Raw genomic sequence first — 12,756 nt, 5'->3', positions numbered from 1 at the left:
CTGATAATGCAATAAGTACAATTTGAAAGCAAAAATAAAAGTTCTATAATTCCTAGCCCTTGCTCTAAATTGTGGGTGGTTTAGATAAAACAGTTCTTTGGATTCTTTCTTGTTGGAATCTTTTCCAGAGCAATACCCTTTACTCTTACATCACTCCACCTTATTTTAGTATGAAAATAAATTTTGAAATGTTTCTTGAGGACATTATCCACACCAATTAGTAAATACAGGTGGAATAATTTAGATTGCCTATCCTGCCAGGCAAGTCATTCATACTTGTTCTTTCCTGTAGTTTTTACTTGTTAAAATGTCAAACAGGCATTTATCTATTTTCTTATGAAATATTAGACCTCAGTCATGTCCTTCATCCCAGCATTTCTGGCCCTGTTGGCCTTTTTAGTGTTTTCTGTAGTATCAATGTTATTTATTATATCTCCTGTTTTTCCCCCTATTGAGCACAAATACTATAAAAACAGAAACCAGCATCTAGACTTGCTCTTGACACATAGTTGAGTTCAAATAGTGCTGAAAAAAAATGGATGGATGGGTGAATAGTAATTCTATGTTCTTTTAGTTTCTGAGAAGTATTAAGAACCGTTGAGTTTGAAATTATACTGAAATTATGCTGGCCAAAGGCAAGTTTAGTTATTTAACTCTAGAATATGAGTTGACATTTTCATGTTGATGAAAATCTTTAACAAGGATACATTTCTGAACAGGAGATCATGCCATATATATACATATATATACACACACACATATATGTATAAATATATACATACACACATATTACAAAGCTCATGTCAATTTCTATGTTAGGTTTCAGAAATGGAAAGTAATGGTTAATGGGGACAGAAATTTTTTCATGGGTGATGGATGACATTTTGGAATTAGTGGTAGTGGTTGTAAAATTGTTTGACTATTAAGGTCAAATGATATGAGGATTATGTCTCAAAATATTATAAAATGATATAGTGTATCAATAATATAATTAAAATTATTTTAAAATACAATTCTTTTAAAATGCAGTTCTTATGTTTCTGTATAAATACTTTTAACAAATTTCTTATTTTATGCAACTTTGAAAATATACATACTAATGTGTACTATGTATTTAAATATACATATTTTGGTTGTTTTAGCTCCAAGTGCTTACTGCTCCTCAAGCCTCCATCCCTTCATTTTTTTCCCTCTCTTTTGCTTATAATGGGGCATATTTATGAAAAGCTTGGAGAACTTTGCCGTAAAATTACAAAGTAAACAACTGTTCTTAAATTCATTGAATATGTGAGTCAAGCAGAAAAAGGTCAGATAAGATGATGTTAGGAAAATGAACCCTAAGATATGTATTTAAATGTTTTGTTCTCTTTCATGCATTTGTTTCTAACGCATTTATAAGATTATTTCTTTGTTGCTTTGTATGTCCCTCCCCCACAGTATAACCCCTGCTTTCACTGTATTTGATGTCGATATAATTTGTGGAGGGGAAGGGGAAAAACAAGTCGTTTAAATAAGGATACAGGTGGACCCATTGCAACAATGAGAAGTACAAGTTGTCCTGTTGAAAACGAACTTTACAACTTTGGTGGAGGGGGGGGAGGAGTGGGTGAGGAGGGCGGGGGGGGGGGGGGGGGGGGGGGGGAGCCTGGGAAGGGATGGGAAGGGGAAACAAAGGAGGAGGCTACAATGCTTGATAAGAAATGTACTCATTATCTTGCCCATGTAATTGTAACCCCTCTGTACAGTATTTTCACAATAAAAAATAAATTAAAAAAATGGAAATTAGAAAAAAAAATTAAATAAAAAAATTCATTGAATAGGGGATAGGACATGATGAATGTCAGTGCTCATGGAACATCAGAAGATGGTACATAGTACTATTCAGATACTTTTTGAGGTAGAGGGAGTTATCCAGACTCTGTTTATATCCATTCCCAGGGGAATGAGAATAAGCTTGGGCTGTGTTGTCACCATCCAATGCAGGATATTACTTTTAGGTATATTTCATGTCAAGACTAGTTAGAAAGTCTTGCTCATTGTCAGACAGTATATGATTGCTTTTGATTTAGGCATTGTTCTCTGTATTAGTTGTAACTATGACAGCCATGGAGATTTCTTTCGTTATACATGGCAAAGTCCTAGAACTTGATGGACTATTTTTCCAGTGTTGTATGAAAATATGGAGAACATTATGATGATACAGAAAAGGCACAGTCTTTGCAGTCATAGAGCGTTTTTGGTTCAGGTTCATGCACTCAGAGCCTTGAATAAAGGGCTTGAATAAACCTCTTTTTCTGTAAAATAGCATTAAAAATTTCTACCTGGCAGGTGAATATTAAATAGGATAAGAAATATAAAGAGTCTTTCACAGAAGTTGACACATTGCATGCTGCTTATTTTTGGAAGAGAAACTATAAAGCATTGAAAAAAATCAGACCGGTTTACGTTTCCAATTTATTTCTTATCAAGCATTGTAGCCTCCTCCTTTGTTTCCCCTTCCCAACGTTTCCAATTCTTTTATAATTTTTATGCATGATTATAGGAGCCATTTAAAAATTTACCACAGTGTAAATATTCTTACTTTTTCTATTCTGTTAGTCACTGAAGAGTAGTTGTGGGAGAACTCCTTAGCACCCCCCCCCAAAAAAAATAATCCCCAAAAGATAGAACATGCTTATCAGTGTTCTGTAAATTTGTGGCAGAATTATCTGGGCTTCTGAAACAGAAATTGAAAGTCAGTTGTAGGAAAAAACGGAGGGACAACTTACAACTACTTCTCTGAGTTTGGGTCGTTCATAAAAGACAAGCTTGCTAGAATAGTTTTCTTTTCTTTTTGGGTGCTAAAGTTTGAACTCAGGGCCTAACACTGAGTTGCTTGCTCATGGCTGTCACTCTACCACATGAACCTACAACTTCAGCCTGGCTTTCTGGTGATTATTTTGGAGAAGGAATCTCATGGATTTTCTGCCTAGGCTGGCTTCAGACCACTGTCTTCCATATCTCACCTTTTTGAGCAGCTAAGATTTTAGGTGTGACCCACTGACTCTTGGCTTGAATATATTTTTAAGCCTCCTCCATTTCCCCAAACACATTTGTGGAACCTTAGTAAAGAAGTTGTCTTGGCTGGGAATGTGGCTTAGTGATAGAGTGCTAACCTAGCATGCTTGAAGCCCTGGGTTCGATTCCATAGTACCACATAAAGAGTAAAGGCCAGACGTGGTGCTGTGGCTCAAGTGGTAGACTGCTAGTCTAAGCAGTTGAGGGACAGTGCCCAGGCCCTGAGTTCAAACCCCAGGAATGGCAAAAAATAGTTGTCTAGATGGTTAAAAAGAATGACATATCAATGATAATTGACTTCTCATGAAAACTAGTCATATTTTGAAAATTATTCTGGAATAATTTTCCTAAATGACACCCTAAATGACAGTGGTGGCCACAGATTGTTGACATTAATCAACATTTTTACACTGGAGGCAAAAAAGGGAAAATGATCCTGGAGAAATTGAGATCCAACTATGCTGCAGTGTTCAAATTTAGGAACCAACTTATTCCTTTCATTCATTTGTAGTTGTTTGTAAGCCGTTTATAAGCTGTTTCCTTCTATGCACTAAGAAGGAGTTCTAGTTGGCTAGAGGTATAACTTAGAGCTAGAGTGCTAGCATGTATGAGAGTAATCCTTGATTCAAAGAGAAAAAATAAGACATAAAGGAAGGAATTCTAGTTGTTGTAAGATGGCTGCTTCCACCAATGCATTACCAGTTAGGAGCTGGTGGACAAGAGATCAAAGGATTCTATTTACTATTAATGGTGATTTTTTAAAATTAAAGATGTATTTTTATTGTAAAGATACTGTAGGGCTGGGAAGGTGGCTCAGTGGTAGAGCGCTTGCCTTGCATGCTCGAAGCCCTGGGTTCGATTCCTCAGCACCACATAAGCAAAAAGAAAAAAGCCGGAAGTGGTGCTATGGCTCAAGTGGTAGAGCGCTAGCCTTGCGCTGAAGAGCTGAGGAACAGCATCCAGGCCCAGAGTTCAGGCCCCATGACCGGACCCAAAAAAAAAAAAAAAAGGTACTGTACAGAGGGGTTACAGTTACATGAGCAAGGTAATGAGTACATTTCCTATCGAGCATTGTTTTTCCCCCCCCCATCCTTTTCCTCCCTATCTCCCCAACTCCCCCCCCCCCCCCCCCCCCCCCCCCCGCCAAATTATAAAGTTTGTTTGCAGCATAGTGTCTTGTACATCTCATTGTTACAATGGGCCAACCTGTATCTGTATATCAGCATTTTGTTATTTCCCCTCACCTCCCCAAATTAGAAAAATGTATATACAAGATGTGGGGCACTGGAATCAAATACAGTGATAACAAGGGTAATACCACGGGGGAAGAACATACAAAAGAAACAAAAAAATCATATAGCACATTATAAGTATGTTAAAAACAACAGCAAGAAAGATAAAACCTCTTGTGTCCCTATCTTGGGGTTCATTTTGCTTAGCATCATTTTATATGGTCATATGTACATAGCTTTTGACCTCTTCTGCTTCTCATAGACATATACTAGTTATTGCAGATAAGGGAAACCATGGGACCTATGTTTCTTTGGGCATGCCTTACTTCACTTAGTATCATTTTTTCTAAGTCCTTCCATTTCCTAACAAGTGGGGAGGTGTCATCCTTTCTTATGGAGGCATAGAATTCCATTGTGTATATATACCACATTTTCTTGATGCATTCATTTACTGAGGAGCATCTGGGTTGGTTCCATATCTTAGCTATGGTAAATAATGCTGCGATAAACATAGTTGTGTTGGTAGCTTTAGTATGGCCTTGTTTGTGATCATTTGGGTAAATGCCTAAAAGTATGATTGCTGGGCCATAGGGGAGTAGTCTTTTGAGGAACCTCCATACTGCTTTCCAGAGTGGTTGAACAAGTTTACACTCCCACGAACAATGCAATAGGGTTCCCTTTTGGCCACATCCCCCCACCCCCAGCATCTGTTGTTATTAGAGTTCTTGATTATAGCCATTCTAACTGGGGTGAGGTGGAATTTCAATGTTGTCTTGATTTGTATTTCTTTTATGGCTAGAGAGGTTGAGCATTTCTTCATGTGTCTATTGACCATTCTTATTTCCTCTTTAGAGAGTCTCTCTTTAAGTCTTTAGCCCACTTATTAATCGGGCTGTTATTTCTTTGAGGATTTGTTTTGGAAGATTTAATTTTTTGAGTTCTAAGTATATTTTAGATATGAAACCCTTGTCCATTGTATGGTTAGTGAAGATCCTCTCCCAATCCATGGGTTTTCTATTGATCTTGCTTGCTATGTACTTTGCCTGCAGAAGCTCTGCAGTTTCATGCAATCTCATTTGTCTAACCTTTCTTTGATTTGTTGTGTTTCTGGGTCTTTATTAAGAAAATTTTGGCCTGTGCCAAGGGACCCTAGAGTTTCTCCTATTCCTTCCTGTAATGTTTTCAGGGTGTCTGCTTTGACTTTGAGGTCTTTGATCCATTTGGAGTTGATTCTGGTGCAGGGTGATAGATACTGAAGAGGCTCTCTTTCTTGCATTCTATTTTTTTTTAACTCCCTTGTGGAAGATTAGGTGGATGTAGGTCTGTGAGTACATTTCTGGGTCTTCAGTCCTATTCCATTGGTCCTCAGGTTTGTTCTTGTGCCAGTACCAAGGTGTTTTGATTACTATGGCTTTATAGTAGAGTTTGAAGTTTGATATTGATATTCCTCCAGCACTGTTCTTTTTATTAAGAATTGTTTTTGCTCTGGGTCTTTTATTGTTCTATATGAATTTTGGATTGCTTCTTCTATTTCATTGAAGAATGAGGTTGGGATATTGATGGGTATTGCATTGAATTTGTAGATAGCCTTTGGTAGTATTGCCATTTTCATGATGTTAATCCTCCCAATCCAGGAGCCTGGAAGGTTTTTCCACTTCCTTAGTGCTAGTTTGATTTCCTTTTTCAGGTTTTTAAAGTTTTCATCATAGAAGTCTTTCACTTCTTTAGTTAACTCCTAGGTATTTTATTTTTTGTGGGGCTGGGCTATAACAAAAGGAGTTGCTTTCCTGATTTCAGCCACGCTCTTCTCGTTATTGGCATACAGAAAAGCCATTGTTTTTTGAGGGTTAATTTTATACCCTGCTACTTTGCCATAGTTTTGAATCAGCTCGAGTAACTTGGGAGTGGAGTTCATAGGCTTCTTTAAATACAAGATCATGTCATCTGCAATGAGGGAGAGTTTTACTTCATCTTTCCCTATTTGGATCATGTCTTGTTCCTCTAGCTAGGCATTCTAATATTAAATTGAAGAGAAGTGGAGAGAGTGGACATCCTTGTCTCGCTCCTGAATTTAGAGCAAATGGCTTTAGCTTTTCGATTTTTCTAAGGCATAAAATTTAAGAAGTCATCAACAATATTAGATTAAAAATATTATTTTCTAAATTAGGAACAGCATGATTTTAAATACAAAGGTAGAATAATTGCAAAATAAGTAATTATAAAACTGTCTAATGTGTACTAATTCAAGGATTTCATGTCTTTTTAGGTTATTTAATTTCCTGAATAAATCTTATTGCAAGTAATAGAAAAAGAAACTCTTTAGTAGTCAAGTTTGCATTACTGGTTTTCAAATGAATGCTTTTTTTCTCCTGTGATTAAAAAAGTTAGCTACTAAGGAAGCTAAGATTTGAAGCATGACAGTTTGAGGCTAGCTGGAGTAGAAAAAGTTTGTGAGACTCTATCTGCAAAAATAACTAGCAAAAAACACTATTCTGGAGATATGGGTCAAGTTGTAAATTGCCAGCTGAGCAAGTGTGAGCCCTGAAGTTTAACCCCCTCACCCCAGTATTTTTTTAAAGTATATACTAGCTTAGCTTGGTGGTCCATGCCTATAATCTTAGCTTTTCAGGAGGTCAAGATTGGGAAACATAAAATTGGAGACTAGTCTAGGCAAAAAGAAAGACCATATTGTAAAAATAATGAGCAAAAAGGGCTTGTTTCAGAACTTAAGGGATAGAGTATGTACTTCAAACCTAATGTTCAAGCCCCTATACTGCAAAAATTGAAGAAAGCATATACTATTTGTATATTATTTTTCTTAAATCTTGATCTTTTTCTGAAAATAGTATGAGTGATTTAAATGTGCCATGAATATCTGACAATTTGTTGGTTATAATAAAAAAAAGCCTAGTAAAGATTATAGTATTTCTTCTAAAATTGAAAATGAATGCTGCAAGTTGAGTAGCTGTTCAACTGATCATCAAGCAAAATGAAAATTTAATATAGTGATATGTTCTTCCTACAGGTTTTACTGAAAACTACAGCTGGAGATATTGATATAGAGTTGTGGTCAAAAGAAGCTCCTAAAGCTTGCCGGAATTTCATTCAGCTTTGTTTGGAAGGTAAGTACAACTTAAGCAGTATTTTGTGGGAAAAAATTTTGTTCACTTAAAGACAAATTGCATTGTATTTTTCACAACAGTGAAGACTCATGTTAGATAGCATTATGTGACATTAAGCTATGTGTGGGGAAATAGAAAGGATATCAGGTCTTTCCTAAATAAATCTATATCCTTTATAAACAGAGAAATTGATCTCTTTGGTCTCCTCTGCTAACTCCTCTGTTTTTCTCTCTTTCATTCTCTAAATATGAGTATTCCCAAGTTTGCCTCACATTCTCTCTTCTCTGTCTCTTTTTATTTTTTTTTTCTGTTGGTCATAGGGCTTGAACTCAGGGCCTGGGCACTGTCCCAGAGCTTTTCTGCTTAGTGCTACTAATCTACCACTTTGAGCCACAACTCTGCTTCCAGTTATCTGGTGGTTAGTTGGAGTTAACAACTCACGGACTTTCCTGCCCAGGTTGGCTCTGAACCATGATCCTCAGATTTCAGCCCCTTGAGGAGTTAGGATTACAGGCGTGAGCTACCAGCAGCCATCTGCCTTCACTCTTTTGTTGTTTTCTTCCACCCAAATGACTCTCATTTTCAGAACTCTACTTCTTCCTTCTTAACACTAATTTATTTAATTGCTTAGTAGACTGGAAACTTCCACTATCAGCTAAACCAAGGTATAACTAAATGTACTAATTTCTTCTCTCAGCAGTCTTGACTTTTACCTTGATGGCTATAATTGCCTTTTATCTAGTCTTTTGCTCTCCCCTTCTTTCTTTCCCCCTCCATTTGTATATCTGATATTTAAATCTTCAGGCTTCCTACCTTTCCATCTGTGTTTTTTATTATACTAACCATGTGGTTTTGGTGATAATTATCTTTATATTTGAACCCTTCCTTCCCACTTGTACTTCCCATTCCTATTCTCATACTAGTTTTCCTTTTTTTTGATATATTTTCTCTCATTTTACTTAATTCTACCTATTTTTAAATTATCGGTTCAAAATTCCAGTTTCTGCACTTCACTGTTGTTCTTAGCACTATCTCTAGTTTTGTTTGTTTCTAAGATTTCTATCATATAAGGATTTTTTTTCACTTGAATGTTTTTTGTTTCTGAACAATTTCTTATGGAAGTAAGCATTTCAAATATTTTTATTTTATTACTTTTTTTTTTTTTTGTTAATCCTGGGGCTTAAACTCTGGGCCTAGGTGTTGTCTGTGAGCTTCTTTGACTCAAGCCTAGTGCTCTACCACTTGAACCATAGTACCACTTCCAGCTTTTTCTGAGTAGTTTATTGGAGATAAGAGTCTCGTGGACTTTCTTGCCTTGGCTTGATTCAAGCTGAGAACCTTGGATCACAGCCTCCTGAGGAGCTAGGATTACAGGTGTGAGCCACTGGCCCCTCGCTCAAATATTTTTTGCAGCTTCTTCTTGACTTCTGGAATATATCGTGTATTGTTTAAAATATTGATAGTGGTGGATAATAACTATCCTCCTAAGTTATTCCTGATTTTAAATGTTATTCAGGGTACCAGAAAATAGCATTTTAGATCAGAAACAAGGTAGAAAAAAGAATCCACAATGTTCAGTGGTTGGTATATTTGACTCTCCAAATAATTAAACAAATAGTTATCTACCAAGGAATAAAAAAAATGAGTGTGAGGGGTTGAAGGAGGGAGGGAACAAAGGAGAGGAGAGAGAGAGGAGAAAGGACATCTGCAATGATCATTATTAATAATTGCTATGGCAGGCAGGAAGGAAATAGATTCAGACAGGTAGTTTAGTTAGAGAGACTTCAAATAACTGTCAACAAAGCTAAGAAACAAAAGACAGAAAATTCAGACTTGTTTCTGGTAAGATGTTTTGATGAATCAGAAGCTCAAATTTTACAGGAGAGTGAAATTACAAAAACATTAGAAAGAATGAGTGGTAAAACTGCAACTTATGACCAGGTGAATGGAAGAAACAGAGGGTATCTATTTCTGAGTAAATAGAAAATGAGAGTCTTCTTTCGCTGGATGATGATGAAGCTCAATTATAACAGAAAGTTATTCTCTGATGTATAAGAGTACAAGGAAGAAGAAAAGAGAATGGAAAAATAATAAGAAAAATAAACAGAGTAATTCTCTTAGTTAAACAGTCAGGAGATTGAATTATTTTTTATTGGAAATGCTAGCATGATGTCTGAAGACTGATTTGACCACAACACTCCTAACTAAAATAAATAAATAAATGATAAAATCAAGGTTTAAAACTGTAATTCAGAGAATCCTATTTTAATTCGTTGACTGTGTGATTTAAATAAGTCATAGTGTACCGTGATCTTGTAACACTCATATCAATATACCAACTACAACAAAAAGCAATTTCTAGAATATAGAAACAAACGAATAAAAACATGAGGAAGTAGAACATAGTCCCCTCAATTAAAATTGTGATCACAATTGAAAAGAAGTCCACAATCCAGAAGTACAAAGTTGTAAAACTGTCAATTGAAAAAGTAGGGTAAAAAAATTACTGTACAGGTGAGAATGGAAACTAGTAAAACTAAAGGAAACCAATAGCTCCATTAATAGTTAACTATGATAATTCCATTTGTTCTTATAAAGCATGAGGAGAGAATAAAATTAATTTATGCAGGTGTTCATCTCTTCATCTCTTTTATTTCAGCTTTATCTCTTCGTCTGTCTTTTATCAGTTATGTTTGATTCTATTTACTAAATAATAGTCATTAATTCCTTAAGAGTAGTGAACATAAATAACTAAATAAATAAGGCACAAGTTAAAAGACATTTCTTCTTTTTTGGGGGGATGGAATTTGAATTTGAATGCAAGATCTCATGTTTTCTAGGCAGATACACTACTATTTAAGCCATACCTCTGACTCCTTTTGTTTTCATTTTTGAAATCAGGTCTGTTTTTGCCGCAGTGGGTCTAGAACACTATCCTCCTAGGAAAGTTTTTAAAGAAAACTTTGAATTACAAAACTGACATAATGAAATACTTAACGGGAATAGGAAGAAAAAGAATAGGATGAAGTGATTTTAAAGTTTGAAACATGAGTAATAAAAACATCTTTCATGTTCCTTCCCTAACATCTAATATATCTGGTTCTTATAGGTCTGGCTTCCTAAATGTTGGAATGATAGTTTCTTTTTTGTTTTCTCCAACTTTCTCCTTTGAGTCCATTCAACATGCTGGCAGTTTGTTGTTTTGGGAAAATAAATCCAATGCTGAACTCAAAATACATATATATGTGTATGTATATATATATATATATATATATACATACATAATATACATACATACATATTATATATAACATGCTTTATAATATATATATATATATATATATATATATATATATATATATATATATATATATATATTTGTATGTGTGCTCATACTGGGACCTGAACTCCGTCTGTCATTCTCCCTTGTTTATTCACTCAAGCCTAGTTTACTTGATCCACAGATCTATTTCTGCCCTTTTTTTTTTGGTGGTTAATTAGAGAGATATAAGTCTCATAGACCCATTTTTTGTTGGTGTTTTTGTTTTGTTTTGTTTTTTGGTAGTTAATTAGAGGCAAAAATCTCACGGACTTTGCTGCTCAAGCAAAGTAGCTAGGGTTACAGCTGTGAGCCAGCAATACTGAGTACAACTTTGCATTGTTTCTTCCCCTCAGTTGAGAACCAATGGTGTTTATCTACCCTCTTAATTTTTATTTTGTAAACAGTAATCCAGAGTTTGAGAATCTTGGTTTATGTACAAAAATGTTCTATGAAGATAAAGAAGTAGGGAAGATATGGTTTTGGTATGAATATTCTAGAAAATAACTATTATGGCTTTAGTTTTACAGAAGTATAGATATAGTTAATTTTAGAAACTTATATATTAAATTTTTATTTTTTTCAGCGTATTATGACAATACCATCTTTCATAGAGTTGTACCTGGTTTTATAGTCCAAGGAGGAGATCCTACCGGTACAGGGACTGGAGGAGAGTCTATTTATGGAGCTCCATTCAAGGTAAAACTGAGCTATTATTATTGCAAGTCAGCTTTGATTGCTTAATCAAAAGTGATTATGTCCCACAAGAAGAAAAACCATCTCACATAGTATACAAAATCAGCTGTATAAAATTATGCCAGTATAACAGCAGCCATTATGCTGTCAAGCATTCTTTCTGAGTTTCTTATTTCAACCTTTTATGCTAGATTGAATTCAGGTGGAGTTAAAAATGATTTTGAAAAAAATGTGACTCAGAAAAGAAGGCCCACAGAGCTTATTTCCTGATGTCTGACTCTATCTAATCTCTGCAGGTTTATAAATGAGAAATTTTTTAGGATTTTGCATAGGATATTTTATAATGTTTTATTTACATCATCTGGAATCTGTAGTAGTTTACTTAGTCTAGTCTGACCAAGTACTTGAGAGAGGGTGGTTTCGACAACAGGATTTCTTTCTCACAGTTCTAGAGCCTGTGAAGTCTGCCAATGTGGTTTCTGTTGAGGTCTCTCTTGTAGCAGATGACTGCCTTCTAGTCTTCACGTGGGGAAAAAGAGAGCCAGTTCTGGTGACTCTTCCAGGAGATGAGCTCTGTTGAAGTAGAGCCCAACTCTCATGTTCTTATTTCATCTTTATTCCTCTCAGCACTTCTTCTCAAGCTTAGATTGAGTCACATTGGAGGATAGGTCTTCAATATAAAAAATTTGAAGGGCACAGTTCAGGCCTTTATAGTAAAATTTATCACCAACTATATAAATAGTTCTCTGTGGCACAAAATGCATACTATAATAGAAAATCACAAGGAGAACAGAAGGAAGAAGAGACATTAAGAAAGTAAGAAAAGAGATGTATTAGTCAAGTATAGGCTAATGGTTCCTAACTGCCAGTAGGGATCTAAGAAAAAAAATTGATAGACCTAAGAGATGAGGAGCAACAGTGGATCCAAGTACACTGAAGTTATGTTTATTATTAATCACATGGTACCATTTATTAACTCCTTTGAATGAATAAGTAAGTCTTCTAAAAGGGGAGTTTTTGAAAACTACACACATACTCTAAGGGAAGGAGTTTCTGGATTTTCTTTTATCTTTTACTGGGTCCTACTGTGACTCTTGAGAAAAATATTTTCACTGATTTAGTTTCCAAATGATAATGGCCTTAAAAATATGAAATGGTCATTAAAGAATCCTCAAATGTCACTGTTAAGTATTTTAGATTGTACCAGAGCTATGTCTTATAATTTTAGACCTGTTAGGAAGCATTCCTATATCCTATTATTTGGTTCTTCCTAATATGAGATTTTTACTTTCTTACTTTCAGGTAACATAGTTTTCTTGTTAAGTTTTTC

General features: G+C 35.3%; 1 protein-coding gene across 1 annotated transcript in view; it reads left to right on the top strand.

Moving 5' to 3' along the window:
• Cwc27 (CWC27 spliceosome associated cyclophilin) overlaps nt 1-12,756 on the top strand; it is a 195,768-nt gene that overhangs the window by 1,541 nt on the left and 181,471 nt on the right. The window contains exons 2-3 of the mRNA XM_042690943.1: nt 7,315-7,411; nt 11,317-11,429. Coding sequence (XP_042546877.1) covers nt 7,315-7,411; nt 11,317-11,429 — 210 coding nt within the window. The remainder of the gene's footprint in view (nt 1-7,314; nt 7,412-11,316; nt 11,430-12,756) is intronic.

This window comes from Dipodomys spectabilis, unplaced genomic scaffold (genome assembly GCF_019054845.1).
Source record: "Dipodomys spectabilis isolate Male_0828 unplaced genomic scaffold, ASM1905484v1 ptg000140l, whole genome shotgun sequence".
In the NCBI taxonomy this organism is placed as follows: Eukaryota; Metazoa; Chordata; class Mammalia; order Rodentia; family Heteromyidae; genus Dipodomys; species Dipodomys spectabilis.
The sequence above is the reverse complement of the archived record's forward strand: the minus strand, read 5'-3'. Positions and strand labels throughout refer to the sequence as shown.